The sequence below is a fragment of the Theropithecus gelada genome, chromosome 4 (genome assembly GCF_003255815.1).
Source record: "Theropithecus gelada isolate Dixy chromosome 4, Tgel_1.0, whole genome shotgun sequence".
In the NCBI taxonomy this organism is placed as follows: domain Eukaryota; kingdom Metazoa; phylum Chordata; class Mammalia; order Primates; family Cercopithecidae; genus Theropithecus; species Theropithecus gelada.
The window spans coordinates 3,311,153-3,325,444 of NC_037671.1; the positions used below are offsets into that span (position 1 = coordinate 3,311,153).

The 14,292-nt window shown below is 40.6% G+C and overlaps 1 protein-coding gene across 2 annotated transcripts in view; it reads right to left on the bottom strand.

Annotated features, from left to right (window-relative positions):
* Nucleotides 1-14,292, bottom strand: part of EXOC2 (exocyst complex component 2) — a 203,884-nt gene that overhangs the window by 88,097 nt on the left and 101,495 nt on the right. For both annotated transcript variants that reach the window (XM_025383676.1, XM_025383677.1), the window contains one exon: nt 10,869-10,987. In XM_025383676.1, the coding sequence (XP_025239461.1) occupies nt 10,869-10,987 (119 nt within the window). The remainder of the gene's footprint in view (nt 1-10,868; nt 10,988-14,292) is intronic.

The following is a 14,292-nucleotide window of genomic DNA, read 5'->3' on the forward strand; positions in this document are numbered from 1 at the left end:
CTCTCAACGAGGAGTAACTACAGCTTACTCTGAATACAAAATTGCAAACAGGCACATCACCCTGTAGCATGGGAAACCATCACTGTAGTATTTCTAATTACAAAATTGTATGTGATGTTTGCAGGAAAAATTATACAAAACAAAATTCTGGAAATAAATATTCTTAGGATCTAGCTATATCTTTTAACTTCCCCACACTAGTATTTGAGTTATTATTTTGTCAATATATCAAAGAAAAGATACACATGTTATGACAAATGTCTGAAATTAGTATCTTGGAAGGAAAAAATAAAATCCTTTAACCACTTAACATTAAAAAAAGACACAATGAAGTTTTTAACTACTGGAAGTCAAAAGTTAGTATTTTATTTTTCCAGTTAAATAATGCTTCTATAACATATGCTTGCGACGTCCTCAAAATTCTTTTTCTAATTTTAAGTATGCAGATACATTTAACAAATTATAAACTAACATAAAATTAGAAAAAAATACCTCTGGAAATTTTAACAAGAGAAAAATTCTTGGAAAATTTGTTTTCAGAAGTTGCAGAAATAATTTTCTTCAGAACATTAATGAAACAATCCTAGTCACTTCACTAGAAGTGTAAAAATAATCAAAAATTTAAAATTTATTATTTTTCTAAAAGAAAGTAAACAATCTTTGACAATTTGCCGTGAACAAGTTGAAACATCTGCTATTTTTTCCAACAACTGTGAAATTTCTACCATAGTAAGACTTCAGTTTTATCTTAAACTATAGATCTGAAAAAAATCTTCCAGAAAGCTCAGAAACTTAAAGGTTTATATTAAAACTCTAAAAATCCTACAACACTGCAAAAAACTGATAAGGACTTTAAGAAGGCTCTATGGAAAATGCTTATTATACCTAGAATTCTGTAGGACTTCCAGGAAACCTTATCAGTCAAATCCTTTCCACTCAAAGCTGTGCAAGTCTTTCTGATTTTAAATAGTATTTTTTTAAAACACTCTATACCACATAAAGGGCAGAAGAGACCCTTCTTAAGGGAAGCCTGCAGAGGCGGAGCCAGGTGAATAAGATTACTGTATTTTCTCATCCTTCATGCATACTACAGCAAGTTTTCTCACAGTCTACAACAGTGTGGGGAACACTGATTTGCAGCCTCAGCCTCTCAGAAGGGTGGCTGACTTCCTCATGGCCCTTAAACACCTTTGAACACATTTTCCTGTGCACAGCGGGCCCTTGTCCTGCACAGCGGCCCGACCACCCACTGTTGCTTGTTGACCAAACACCGGCCGGGAGCCTCCACAGACACAGGCAGGATGGGATTCCTTTCAAGCACACCACACACAGGAATTTCAATGCCAAAGCTGGGGGTGGGGGTGGGGAGGGCGTATCAAGGCAGATTACAAATTCCTCACGAATTAGACCTGTGTCAACAGATAAAAATGCTTTTTGATCTTCTGATTATACATGTATACATATATATATGTATATATATAACATTTTTAAAGTTCTGACAGGGGCATTTCCTTAAAGAGAATCATTTAATCCAAATTAAACAAAGGGAGGCATAGTTAAGAAGCCCCTGTTAACTCACTCACTCAGGACTGTGCTTCACAGGCTCCAGGCAGCATTTCGGATGTGCATTTCCATATCATTCAAAGCAAGAGTTCAAAAAAGGAAATGTAAATTAAAAGCAAAACTACAGGTATAAACTTTGAAGAAGCATTTATTAGCTACCATTGGCTAGTTACGCAAGAATCATATATTTGTAATAAGTAAGCTGGATAACTGAATAATCAAAACGAAATGTATGCTTTTGTTAAAGTCCTATGTCTTTTAGTAGTTTCATATAGATTTACATGCAGAAAAATGCTTAGAATATATAAAGGAATTACAAAACTGACAGAATACAGAACAAAAATACTCATCATGATCAGTATTTTTAAATTACCAAGTAAAGTTAGTATTCAACGTGTGTTTGACATTCATCATCAAACATTTCTTTCTGTGAAGGACGGGGACGAGTTTAGACGTGAAATGACTTCCGGCTACCAGAAGTCTTCTTCCAGATGCACAGTAAGCCAGGGCAGTAGAAAAGAACCAGCTGCTACAATCACAAATTGAAAAGGGCCTTTTCACATGGCCTTTTTGGCCTGTCTGATCTAAAAAAGATAGATTATTCATTGTAAGGTGAATAGAATCTATTATAAAACAGGAGAAACAGAAAAAAGAGACCTTAATCCAACTTTTTCCTGTGATATTCAACAGCTGTTACTTTACTGCACGGGGATCTACAAATGAGTGGTGTGCTATTCCAAAAGAAATCAAATTCTCAAATCCCAGGTTACTGACTTAAAAAAAAAAACTGCTTAATTATTACAAGTATTAATTATTACTCTTAATTTTAATTTGGAAGATAAATTGCTTTCAAATTAGAGTTTAAATCAAATCATTATGTAAAATGATTATGTAAACACTTGCTGATCTGCACTCTGGTCATTACAACTGTTTACACAAACTTATGCTATTCACAAATAACAATAACAGTTTCTAATGATATGCGTCTATTCACAAATAACAGTAACAGTTTCTAATAATATGCGTTTCAAGTCTAAGTTGTGGCATATTAAATATCACCTGGGTTTTTTTCTTTCTCTGAAACAGTGACAAAAGGAAAAGGAAAATCAGAGCACTGGCTTGCTGGAGGGAAGATCATTTTGATTGCAATCATAAACCGGTACTCTTCTTCCACTTCCCTCTCCTGAATCTACTTTCTCACTGTGTGCATATACACGGTAGACAGAGTATAGCTTATACATCTTAAAGCAGGTAAATAAAACCCCACTAAGCATTTCATCTTCTAAAGACAATTTTGAAAAACTCTGTCATCGCAGCATGCAAACGAACAAGTGCACAGCAGAAGGTCTCCCCTGGAGGTCAGCCCCCTGGCAGCTGCACACAGCTCACAAAGACACCACCCAAGTGCTGAGCTGCAGGGAGGGAAGATGGACATAAACCAGCATCTCGTATCTGTACTTGCTGCAGTTGTGCCTTTCCTTTTTTTAAACCAACCTCTCTCATCCTGGGTTCATGCTGTGATAAATATTCAGGAGAGAAACAATTTTTTAGATCTCTAGAAAACTGACTCCATAAAAAAAGAAGCTTCCTAACGTATAACTTCATTGTAACTTTAAAATTAAAATTATAATTTTGTTAAAAGATTTAGCATATATACAACAATACACTTATACTGACTTTTTAACTATGAACATATTTGTATGGTTCCATAGAAAATTCAGTGAATCTGCTAATGGTTTCCTAAGGGAGGTTCTAATTTAATGTCGCATACAGGAATATGCGAAAAGTTTAATTATACTATGTAAATTCAAAATCATAAATTGTAATAATATGATTTATGCACGTATGTTATGAGCTTGTGTTGAAAATACGGACTTTGTGTACCTTAAGGTTCTTGGAGTAACATAAATGTTTTTATTTCTTTCAGCAAGTAATTAATACTCCAGTGAGTGTTAGACTGTCAGACGTTACTAAGAGGGTAGATACTTAGCACAGCCTGTTCTTCAGTTTTCTTTCTGTAGTATCACAGCCCCACCACTGTGATAACTCAAACCGCTCAAGATGGGACATATCGTGTCTACATTTTCAGAGAGAACCTCAGCCAGGTACAAATGTCTTTTCCTCTGCTCTGTGGCTGTTCTGGAGAACTTACTGCTTACCTAACACTCTGGCTCATATTCTAAATGTTGCCTATTGAACCCTAATTCTAATTATGTCCTTTTGAGAAGTTCTAATTAAGTACCTCTCTGAAAGAAGGGAATGCTTACTCTGAGTTGCCTGATGCCTTTTCCCTTAAGTTATCAGACATAGCCAGCATATATTTTAACTCACATTCAGAACAAAGAAAAAAACACCTTTGAAGACCACCTTTAAAAATCCTGTTTGTGAATGTCAGTAGGGGGTTAACCAAAGGCTTTTCCTGGCAGGAAACCTCTGAAGACTCAGTCTAATTTTGGACCTATTTCACAGGAATTTTAAGAGACGGGTGACACTCTTATAAGGTAGTAAAAGTTTAACATGTACAACAATTCAGAACACAAGGCTGCTTTGAACACAGGGGAAGAGAAGCAACATGATTAACCTGTTCAGCCCGGAAAAACACAATAAACTCTTCCATCAGTATTTCAAAGGTTTCAAGATGAGTTTTTAACATATTAACCTTAGTTTGCTCTTGTTTCTCCCATCTTTTTTCACCCTTAGAAAAACCTAAAAGATCATATTTGGGCTACAGAGTTGCCCAGATATGATGGGCAGAGGCATGTGGAGCGTCTGGAGGTCAAGGCCCAGGAGTGTGTAAGGTGCAAGGGTTAGCTCCCGTCCTGTCTTCGTGCTATGCTCTGAAGGGCACCGTCTGCTAGCACCAGTGTATATTATTACTACAAAAACGAGTCCAGAGAACGATGTAATGCAGGACTCATAGGAATATCAACCGTATGGCAAACTCTGCTGCCAAATGCTTCATCTACAAAAGGATCTTTCTTGGAAAAAGGTAGCTTTGTATGTAGGACTGCTGTCTCTGAAAATCTATCACCATCTTTGTTCATAAAATTTTCTCCGAATACCACAGGGCTACATACAATTAACTTTTTTTTTTTTTTCCCCAAACCACCAAAGTGAAAAGTAAAAGTCTTTGCGCTTTAAAAAAGCAGACTTAAAAAAATATTTATATGTTAGATTTCTTAGATTCATGCACAAAGACCACATTTACTTTAAAAAGACATCAAGAATTATTTTTCTGTTTAAAATATTTATAGTCTACCCATTTAAAACTGCATTTCATTTCACAAAGCTATTCTTGTTCTTATCCATTGTTCTGCTGGTGGATTTACTTAAACAAGTTTACAGTGTTAGTAGTCTAAGTACTGACATTATAATAAAGGAACTACTTAAAACTTGCTTTCTTTATATTGGAATGTAGTAAGCTTTCATTTTAAAAGCTGGCTCCTGAGAAAACCCACATAAAAACAATGTAGTTTTACAACAAAGTACCAGATAAAATGTAGGCAGTCCTTTTATGGCAAATCATTTCTAAGCTATTTCTTACTTTAGTAATTGCCTTTTCAAATGCTCCAGCCTTCAGTGGACAGCTATAATCAATTCAAGGAAACAGCAGGTGCCACGCAAACAAGTAAGTACTCTGTTACCAAGCACTGGACATCAGAAAAGAACCAGACACACTCCAATCAAGAGAGAGGTGGCATCCACTGCAGGCTGCTGGCTCTGCAACTTTACATCCAACTTACTTGCCATGAGTTCCTCTGGCTCTGATGGGGGCACGGTGGGCCTTCCCGGGACAGCCTTGCATTTCCCAGGATCCCTCCTGGGGTACTGGATGCTCTCTCACTCATCTCCATTTTCTTAACTTGCTCATTCTCAGAGCATTTATTTACACTGCATATATAATTTTAGGAGTGAGTGATGAGGTCTACGTACAATTTCCTTAATAGAATTCACCTATGTATAGCAAAATAGCATAGAAGTAATAAAGACCAGAAGCACTTCATTTAGCTTGGCTAGTTTCAGGCACAGCTCTTCACGAATCCCCAAGTACCAGACAGCCTTCCCTCACCAGGGGAATGCTCATCGGCTCTGACTCCAGTGAGAAATCCTGCTTGAGGCAGTATTTGCTCCAACAACGAAACAGAGGGAGGTGTTCAGTCACCTATTTCCCTAAAACTCACCGGTCTGGAGGGAGTGTGATCAGGTGAGAGGGGGAGATCTGGACGCTCACTAGTCCCATCCCTACTCAGGATACAGAGGACGAGGGTCTGTCCCCTGGCTTCTATGAGATACTTTTGTCACACGCGAAATAGATCTAAAGTCACCCACAAAACGACAGTTTCCCAGATTTCTTCCCCATCTAAAATGTCACAATTATGAGAGGATGCTCAAAAGAAATTCCAAATAATATTTAGTGGGCCTCCCCCCGTATTACCTTACATTTATGTTACATATAATGAGGACAATGATAAAATATCCACCAAGGGTCCCTCGTCAACAACAGTTGTAGATTACATAAAAGAAAATTTGTGTGTATTCCCAGCAAACGTATAATTCAGGCAAATATTTTATATAAACACATGCACACATATACATATACAGATACAATGACATTACCTGTAGATGTAAATGTAGATATGTGGTTTTTTTTTTTTTTTTGAGACGGAGTCTCGCTCTGTCGCCCAGGCTGGAGTGCAGTGGCACGATCTCGGCTCACTGCAAGCTCTGCCTCCTGGGTTCACGTCATTCTCCTGCCTCAGCCTCCTGAGTAGCTGGGACCACAGGCGCCGCCACCACGCCTGGCTAATTTTTTCTATTTTTAGTAGAGACGGGGTTTCACCGTGTTCGCCAGGATGGCCTCGATCTCCTGACCTCGTGATCCACCTGCCTCAGCCTCCCAAAGTGCTGGGATTACAGGCGTGAGCCACCACGCCCGGCTGTAGATATGTGTATATTAAAGTTAACGTGTGCAATGACATACGTATATAAAAATGATAACAAACGGAAAAATACCGAAGTGCAAACTGGCCAAAGCACACTCTATTTCACTAATGGCGAATTCTCCTTCCATTCGAGGAAACATTCTGTCTCCATCTATGCCACATCTCACTTACCATTTGCCTATGCACTGAGTATCAGCTCAAAGGCAATGGTATCAATGCACTCAGAAAGATACCAAAGAAATTAAACTTTCTGAATTTGAAATTGGAGTATTTCATATTTAAAAAGTATTCATATTTTAAGTAATGGTCATGGTATTTTGGCTACAGTTTTTAAAAAGAATCCTTATTTCTAAGAATTATATACTGAATTAATTATGGATAAAATGATGTGATCTGTTTTAGAATAATCCAGAGTGAGGAAGGGGAGAGAAGCAGGTAAGACTGGCTATGAGTTGATAAAATGAGACTGGCTATGAGTTGGTAACTGCTGAAGTCAGGGTGAGTACATGGGGTATTGTTACATTATCCTTTCTGCTTTTAAATATATGTGGGATTTTCCAAAATTTAATAGTGAAAATCACTTCTGACCTAAGTTCAAAAAACCACCCCAATTTTCCAGTTAAAAGGCTCTCATGTGCTAGAATTACCTACATTTAGATTAGCAGTGTTTACTGACAATGACACAGGGAACAGTTAAGCATGTTCTGAATGTCAAAAGAAAAAATAAAATGTGAATTTAAGACATTTATATTGTACTGACATTAAAATTGTAAAGTTCAAAGAGTTGTAAGGAATTGTTTCTCCTTTTCTTTTTTTTTTGAGATGGGAGTCTTGCTCTGTTGCCCAGGCTGGAGTGTAGTGGTATGATCTTGGCTCACCATAACCTCTGCCTCCTGGGTTCAAGTGATTCTCCTGCCTCAGCCTCCTGAGTAGCTGGGCCTATAGGCACGTGCCACCACGCCTGGCTAATTTTTGTATTTTCAGTAGAGATGGCGTTTCCCTACGTTGGCCAGGCTGGTCTCAAACTCCTGACCTTGTGATCCACCTCCCTCAACCTACCGAAGTGTTGGGATTACAGGCGTGAGCCACTGCACCGGCCCTCCACTTTCTAATGAAAAGATGAAGTAAAGCAAGTAACCTGAGGCACTGCTCCCATTTCATGCACATTCTTTCAATTATTTCCCAAGTGATGAACAAGGTACACAACAAGCTCGCTCAGAGTGAGTTACACAAAAGCTTCTGTCACCTTTTCTTTTTCCAAAATGCTGACTTCAAGCAATTTAGAATGAATATATATAGCAGTACATTAAGACGTCAGGGAAGGGAAGATGAAGGCGTGTTTCCCTCTATCTCTGAGAAAGATTCAGACCTTTGGTGATGGATATTTAGGTAAAGAAATGACAAGATAGATGAAATTTTCTGGAATTTTTCCAATTATGTTGTCTTCATAAATTACACACATATTCCAGAAATTCAAATATTTTCATACCAAATTATGTATTCAGATTAAGTAGGAAAATCCTGGTCAGACCACACATCCTACCTGTACCCAGTGAATATGGTGACTGCATTCATCACCGCCTCTGCTGGAGAGCAGTGACATTTGTTGGGCACCTGAAAGTGTCTGGAACGCTTCTCAGTGCCTATCTAGGGAAGTGACTGTCGTCGTTTAGGTTCAACTGAGATTTCACCTCCTCTAGGAGACTTCCCTGGACTTCCCCTCAACCAGACTGCACCCTCCTGTCACACATTTTCATAAATTCTGTACTCCCCACTTCCTCACACTTTTCACTATCCTGACCGAATACATGCCTACGTGATTTTTTAGGTGATGTGTTTCTCACTAGACGACAAGCTCCAAGAGGCCAGCTCGCACTGCACTTCCTGCTCCAGGCACGGCACCCAGCGCCCTGGTGATCAGCCCTGGCTGCACCTGAACCACCTGGGAGCTTGAAAATGCCTACGCCTGGGCTCCAGCCACACAGACTAGAATGTGCTTGGCACGGAGGGAAGGGGTAAGGCCAAGAATTGAGAATTGGTTGTTAAAAAGCCCCAGTGGACTCTGATGGGTCCTTAAGGTTGCGAGCTCTGCCGAACAGAGTAGACTCAAAAATTATTAGTGGAATCAACAGAGAAATAAATATGTAAGGTTCTCTAAATATTCCCAAAGACTACAGACTGTGTGTAACATTTGCTGTCATTTTCACTTGCTAAAAAATCTAAAATAATTAATAACATTAATGGGGATGTTGACATGGCTTCAGCAGAGATATTTGGGTTTTCTTAAATATCAAGACTAGAAAAAATGGAATCAGAGCTGGAAAGTCCTCAAACCCAAGCCAACTAATTCATGACAAAACTATGCTAGAAATAAACAATGGCGACCTCTCCATTGTACTTCCTTCTCTGCCAAGACTGCTCTCCTGTTACAGCTCCGAATCCTCCCAGGGACCTGATGAGGACCACGACCCTCCTTACGTCACCCAGTTAGGGGCTCAGGCCACTGACCCTGCGTTTGCCAGAGTCACCACCAACAGCCTGAGAGCAATCACAAGGATGTTTCTCTTTCACCTTCTGCTTCGTCTCAGGGATTTTGCTGACCACTCCCTTCCGTGTTTCCCTCCTGCCATGACCACCCTCCTTCGTTCCCCTCACAGGCTTCTCTTCCTCTACCAGTCCCTTAAACGTTACTTGTCAGGACTCTTTCCTGGGTTTGCTTCTTTTTTCATCTTCCTGGGTAAATGCGTGAGTTCCAAGGGACCACCTGTACGCCCACCATGCTCAAATTTCTCAGGCTCTAAATCCAACTACTTTCATCTCTACTTCCATGTCAGATAACCCCAAGTCAAGCTGTCCAAACAAAGGGGCAGAATCGCTTTTCTCCCCCATGGTCCCTAACTCAATGGCACCACCACCCTAACTGGCTGCCAGTCAGCCATCTGGATATCACTGCTCATCCCTCCTCCTCTTCACTCGTCCATCATCCAGCCCTATCAATTCTATTCCTGAACGGCCCTAGAGTCCGTGCTCTTCCTCACATGCCCACCACCTCCACACTAGGTGGGGTGCCTGTCTCCTCACCAGCTTCGCTGCTCTGGACTTGCTCCCTCTCATCCACCCACCACGGACGGCCAGAGTCGTCATCTTTTCAAAAGTAAGTCTGAGCTGGTCTTCCCCCAATCCACTGGCCGCCGCTTAAAATCTGCCACCGACTCCCCAGCGCGCTCCGGGCGAAGTCTGAACTTGTCACGGGGCCAAGAAAGTTTGTCTCCTCACTCCACCTCCACGCTCTAAGCTCCAGGCACACAGGATTCAGAGGGCTTTTCGTGCTTGTAACCTGTGTACATTCTCCCTTCCTGGAACAGTCTTAAATACCTTCCTCCTCTATTTCAACTGGCCAATGCAGAGAGCCTTCTGATCTCAAAAGAGATGTCACTTCCTTCAGCTCTCAGAACGTCACTCCCCTGACCTCAAAACCCGGGATCAGAGGCTCCTCCTAAGCACTCCGATGTCACTGGGAACTTCCCCAGTCATAGGAAACAGCACATCATATTCTAACAGCTGGCTAGTTCCCTGTCTCCCCTACTACTTTGTGAGCATGCATGAGCCAGGCCCTTGTCTGTTGTCCTGACTACTGTGACTTTAGCACCCAACAGTGTCTGCAGCATAGCAGGCGTTCAATATACTCAATATTCTTCAAATGACAGCATACAAACAAAAGCCAATAAACCTGCATGCAAACACACCTTTGACTTCTCTCCCCCAGCTTCCCTCAGGGCCGCCACACAGGTGGCCCCTTTCTCAGGCGGAGGTGGCTAGTAGGCACTTTTCATCCTTCCAGTTCTAATATGGAGGCTTTTCTGAGACAGTCCCACACCAGCCATCTAAAGCATTCTCCTCAGTCACTCCCTTTTGGAACATCCTGATTTTCTTTTTTCTTTTCCTCACCTGTCCCAGCATTTGTTTGGTTAGTTACATGCCTCGTGGCTTTCCCTTCCTCCAGCAGTAACTCCGGGAGGCAGTGGCTCCGTCTTGCTAGCACTGGGTGCAGCGCACGGCACACAGCAGGACTCAACATACACGTGGCGAAACGATGTACAGACTGGCAGTTACCAAAGACCGATGTCACTTCCTCAGCATCACACTGCCTGCCCCGAAACGCCAACACTGCCCATCAACCACAAAACAGACACGATACAAGAGCTGTCCCTTTTCATCAGTACAATGCTAACCAGTGGCCAAAAAACCCACAAAAGAAACAAAAGACGATCGGTAGTCATTGCCTTCATCATTAAAACATTCCCAAAATGTATTTAAATGACATGAAGGAATCACATAATACACTGGAAGAGAAATCCTTGCCTTTCAGGTCTTTCACGTAGCCCTCTTTGCAGCTGTGCATGAGCTGCAGGATCCACTTGTGCTGGGCTCCGATGCATTGCCACGCAGGGTCACCAGGGGTATGAAGGTCAGACAGGTACCTGAAAAAGCAAGTCCAAGGTTGAGGCCAAAGGGAAATGCTGGCATATTTTAAAATCATTACTTTTTAAAGGCTACAATTATATCAATTAGTCTTGTCCCCTGTCAAAGATTAGTCTTTAATATTTAGTTCTCAATGAAATATATTCAAATTTCTTAGCTAAGTGAGATGGCTCCTGCTTGTAATCCCAGCACTTTGGGAGGCTGAGGTGGGTGATCACCTGAGGTCAGGAGTTTGAGACCAGCCTGGCCAATGTGCTGCAACCCCGTCACTACTAAAAATACAAAAATTAGCAAAGGGTGTTGGTGTGCGCCTGTAATCCCAGCTACTCGGGCGGCTGAGGCGGGAGAATCACTTGAACCCAAGAGGCAGAGGTTGCAGTGAGCGGAGATCTTACCACTGCACCGCAGCCTGGGCGACAGAGCGAGACGCCATCTCAAAACAAACAAACAAACAAACAAGCAAACAAACAAAAAATAAATAGCAGAGCTTAAAATTTTTTTTCATATCATAAATGAAAAAACTATTAAGAACAGCTCTCTGTAAAAAGACAAGGACGATTTGCAGTGATCCATCTACTCGATGAGCATTTCTCTTTATATTTACATTTAGCTCAGAGTTTTTCTACTGAGTTCAGAGTCATTACATTGGACACAGGTGGGAGCCAGCAGACACTGGGCAAATAGTTTTTAAATCGCAGCTTGTTAATTCCTTTCTGATACGAAACACGGCCACGAGATGGCAGCATGGCACCGCTTCTAGCGACACGAGGGCCAACCGAACTGTGAGGAGATTTGGAGTCAACTCACCTCTAAAGTCCACACTCATGACTGAGAAAATATTTCCCTAGAAAATACAGTATAGTTCGATGCTTTTCTTAGTTCCTAAATATTCTTAAAATATTTCAAGTCTTTGTATATAAAACACCCAAACCCATAGAGACCATTTAAATATATTTCAACAGAAAAACTTCTGTCAAATATTATTTAAGATTTGGCCCTCAGCCCTCACAAAATATAAAATATAGCAAGCTAAATCCAATTAAATAAACTCCAAGAACATGTCCAAATGAATTTATTGTCTTACAACTGTTGTTAAGCCATATGCCGTCCTTTGTCTCTGGTCTAGAGGTTTCTGTTCCGTGGCAAATGTCATCAATGGCTCCAGGCTGACCTGGGGCCAGACCTCAGTCCCTCAGGGGTGTGCCCACGCTTCCAGCCCATTCCTCCAGTGGTGAGCATGTGTTACTCAGGTATCTCAATCAGCAGCCAATCAGAGGAGAAACAAATCCACTTTGTAATATGTTAGCAACAAATAAAATGCTGAGAACACTGACATTCCCAGCGGACGGGGAGGGCCTGGGTGCTGTGGGGAGCTGGATATCCAGGCATCTGCAGAGGGGCCGCACTCAGGCTGCCCAGAGGTGGCCAAGAAGTGCCATCTCCTCCCTGTGACCACCGGCAGCTGCAAACAGGGTGTGTTTCTGTGCGGAGAAAGTGGCGGTTCAATTAGAAGGAAGAGCTTTGCCCAGATTAAGAAGTCACCAGGGCTCCTCCTCGTAAATAAGAAGAGCGTCCTGAGGAAAAAACTACAATCTAACCAGTTACATTTAAGAAGAGCATCCTGAGGAAAAAACTACAATCTAACCAGTTCCATTTAGCTTGGCACAGGCGATTCATTTCAGATTCCAAAATCCAATCTGATTCTTTCTCTCACACAGGCTTTCTTCTTCTATTACCTGAACGGTAAACACAACAAATAGTACGTTGTGTCTCTTCTCCCCGAAGAAGTGATTCTGTGCTTTCCTGCTGGGGATAACGCATTTCAGTTCTCCCTAAATAGGCTTGTTTCGCCTCCAAACACCTCTGCAATGCTTTCTCCCAACACTTCCACTCACGTAGCCCTCAGATTCGGTATTAGCAGTAAAATACAGAGATATTCTTTTAGGGACGGTGTTCCTTTTAATGTTAAATTACTCAACAGGAATGTAGACAGTTCAGTACAAGGGTTCCTTTTCCAGGAGTACAGCTAGAGGAACCAATAAGCTTTGCTTAGTAACTTTTTACATTAGACGTCTCTTTAAAATGTTGACTGTGTCCTTGCAAAACTTAGTAACAAAAGACTTTTTCTATCATCTTATTAACGGGCACTAAGGTAAAGGAGTTTATAAGAGTTTTACAAAGCAAGATAAAGTTGTTCTCTTAGAAATTCTAGACGCAGTTCAAAAGTATGACAACTTGTGCTGGGCTCTTCAAATAAGTTTCTTGTTTACTTTTAGGATGCAGCTAAAAATAAGTTCCATTTCAAAGCTCTTTGTTTAGAGCAATACATGTTACCGCCATTTCTTTTAAAACTGCATATTAAGAACACTTTTTAAAAAGGCTTTTTAGATTAAAAAGCAATGTAAAGAATGTTAATTATGATGAACACAGGCTCAGTATTTTAAAATTTAAGAATTAAGAAAGTTTTTAGTCATATTCTGACATGATCTTCTCACAGCTACACTGCTGTGGAAAGGGATATGCAGAGCTTTGCTTCCTGCCAGCATCAAGGCAGAAATAAGGAGAGGGAGAAGAACTGGGAAGGTTTAAATTAGATAAAATAGTGAACGATATTGGAAAAAATTGTGAACAATAGACAATATAGTGGTAATCTGATTTTCCCTTCTACTGTGCATAATTTGAACTATGTAAGAAAATGAATACATTTTTGTTCATGATAAAGCTATCTCTATTCCTACTTGATGTTCACAAATTTCAAAGTCCAACAGGTATTTGACCCGGTTCTGATCTTATTTTTCTATTTCTTAGTGACTAAACATTTAATTTAAAAAGGCAACGATTGCTCAGTATTTTCTCAAAGCATCATAAAATAATCATTAAAAAATACATAAATTATTGTTGACTTGTTTATATTTTTGCTCTTTTGCCTTTAAGATGACAGGAAAAATAGTAGTTAAAAGGCTACTTAAAAGAATCTTTTTTGGCACCACCACCTTTTAAAGGATATCCAGTAAGTTACATAGTCATAAGAACTGCTCGAGTTATCCATTCACATGGTGACTCACAACATAAAGAATCTGTACACTCAGTAAGAGTTAACACATTACTATAGGCAAGTTTAAAATAACAAGTGTAAACAGGTCAGAAATACACAAAGCACACACAGCGAAGGAGCAGAGCAGGAAGCAGCAGCCTCAGGACGTCTGACGCTACCCAGCTGCGTGTCCTGGACGTGACGCTCAGCCTCCCTGGAACTCTGTAGCTTTCTAGGTAGAAAATAGAGCAGTGGGATAACTAACGTGTA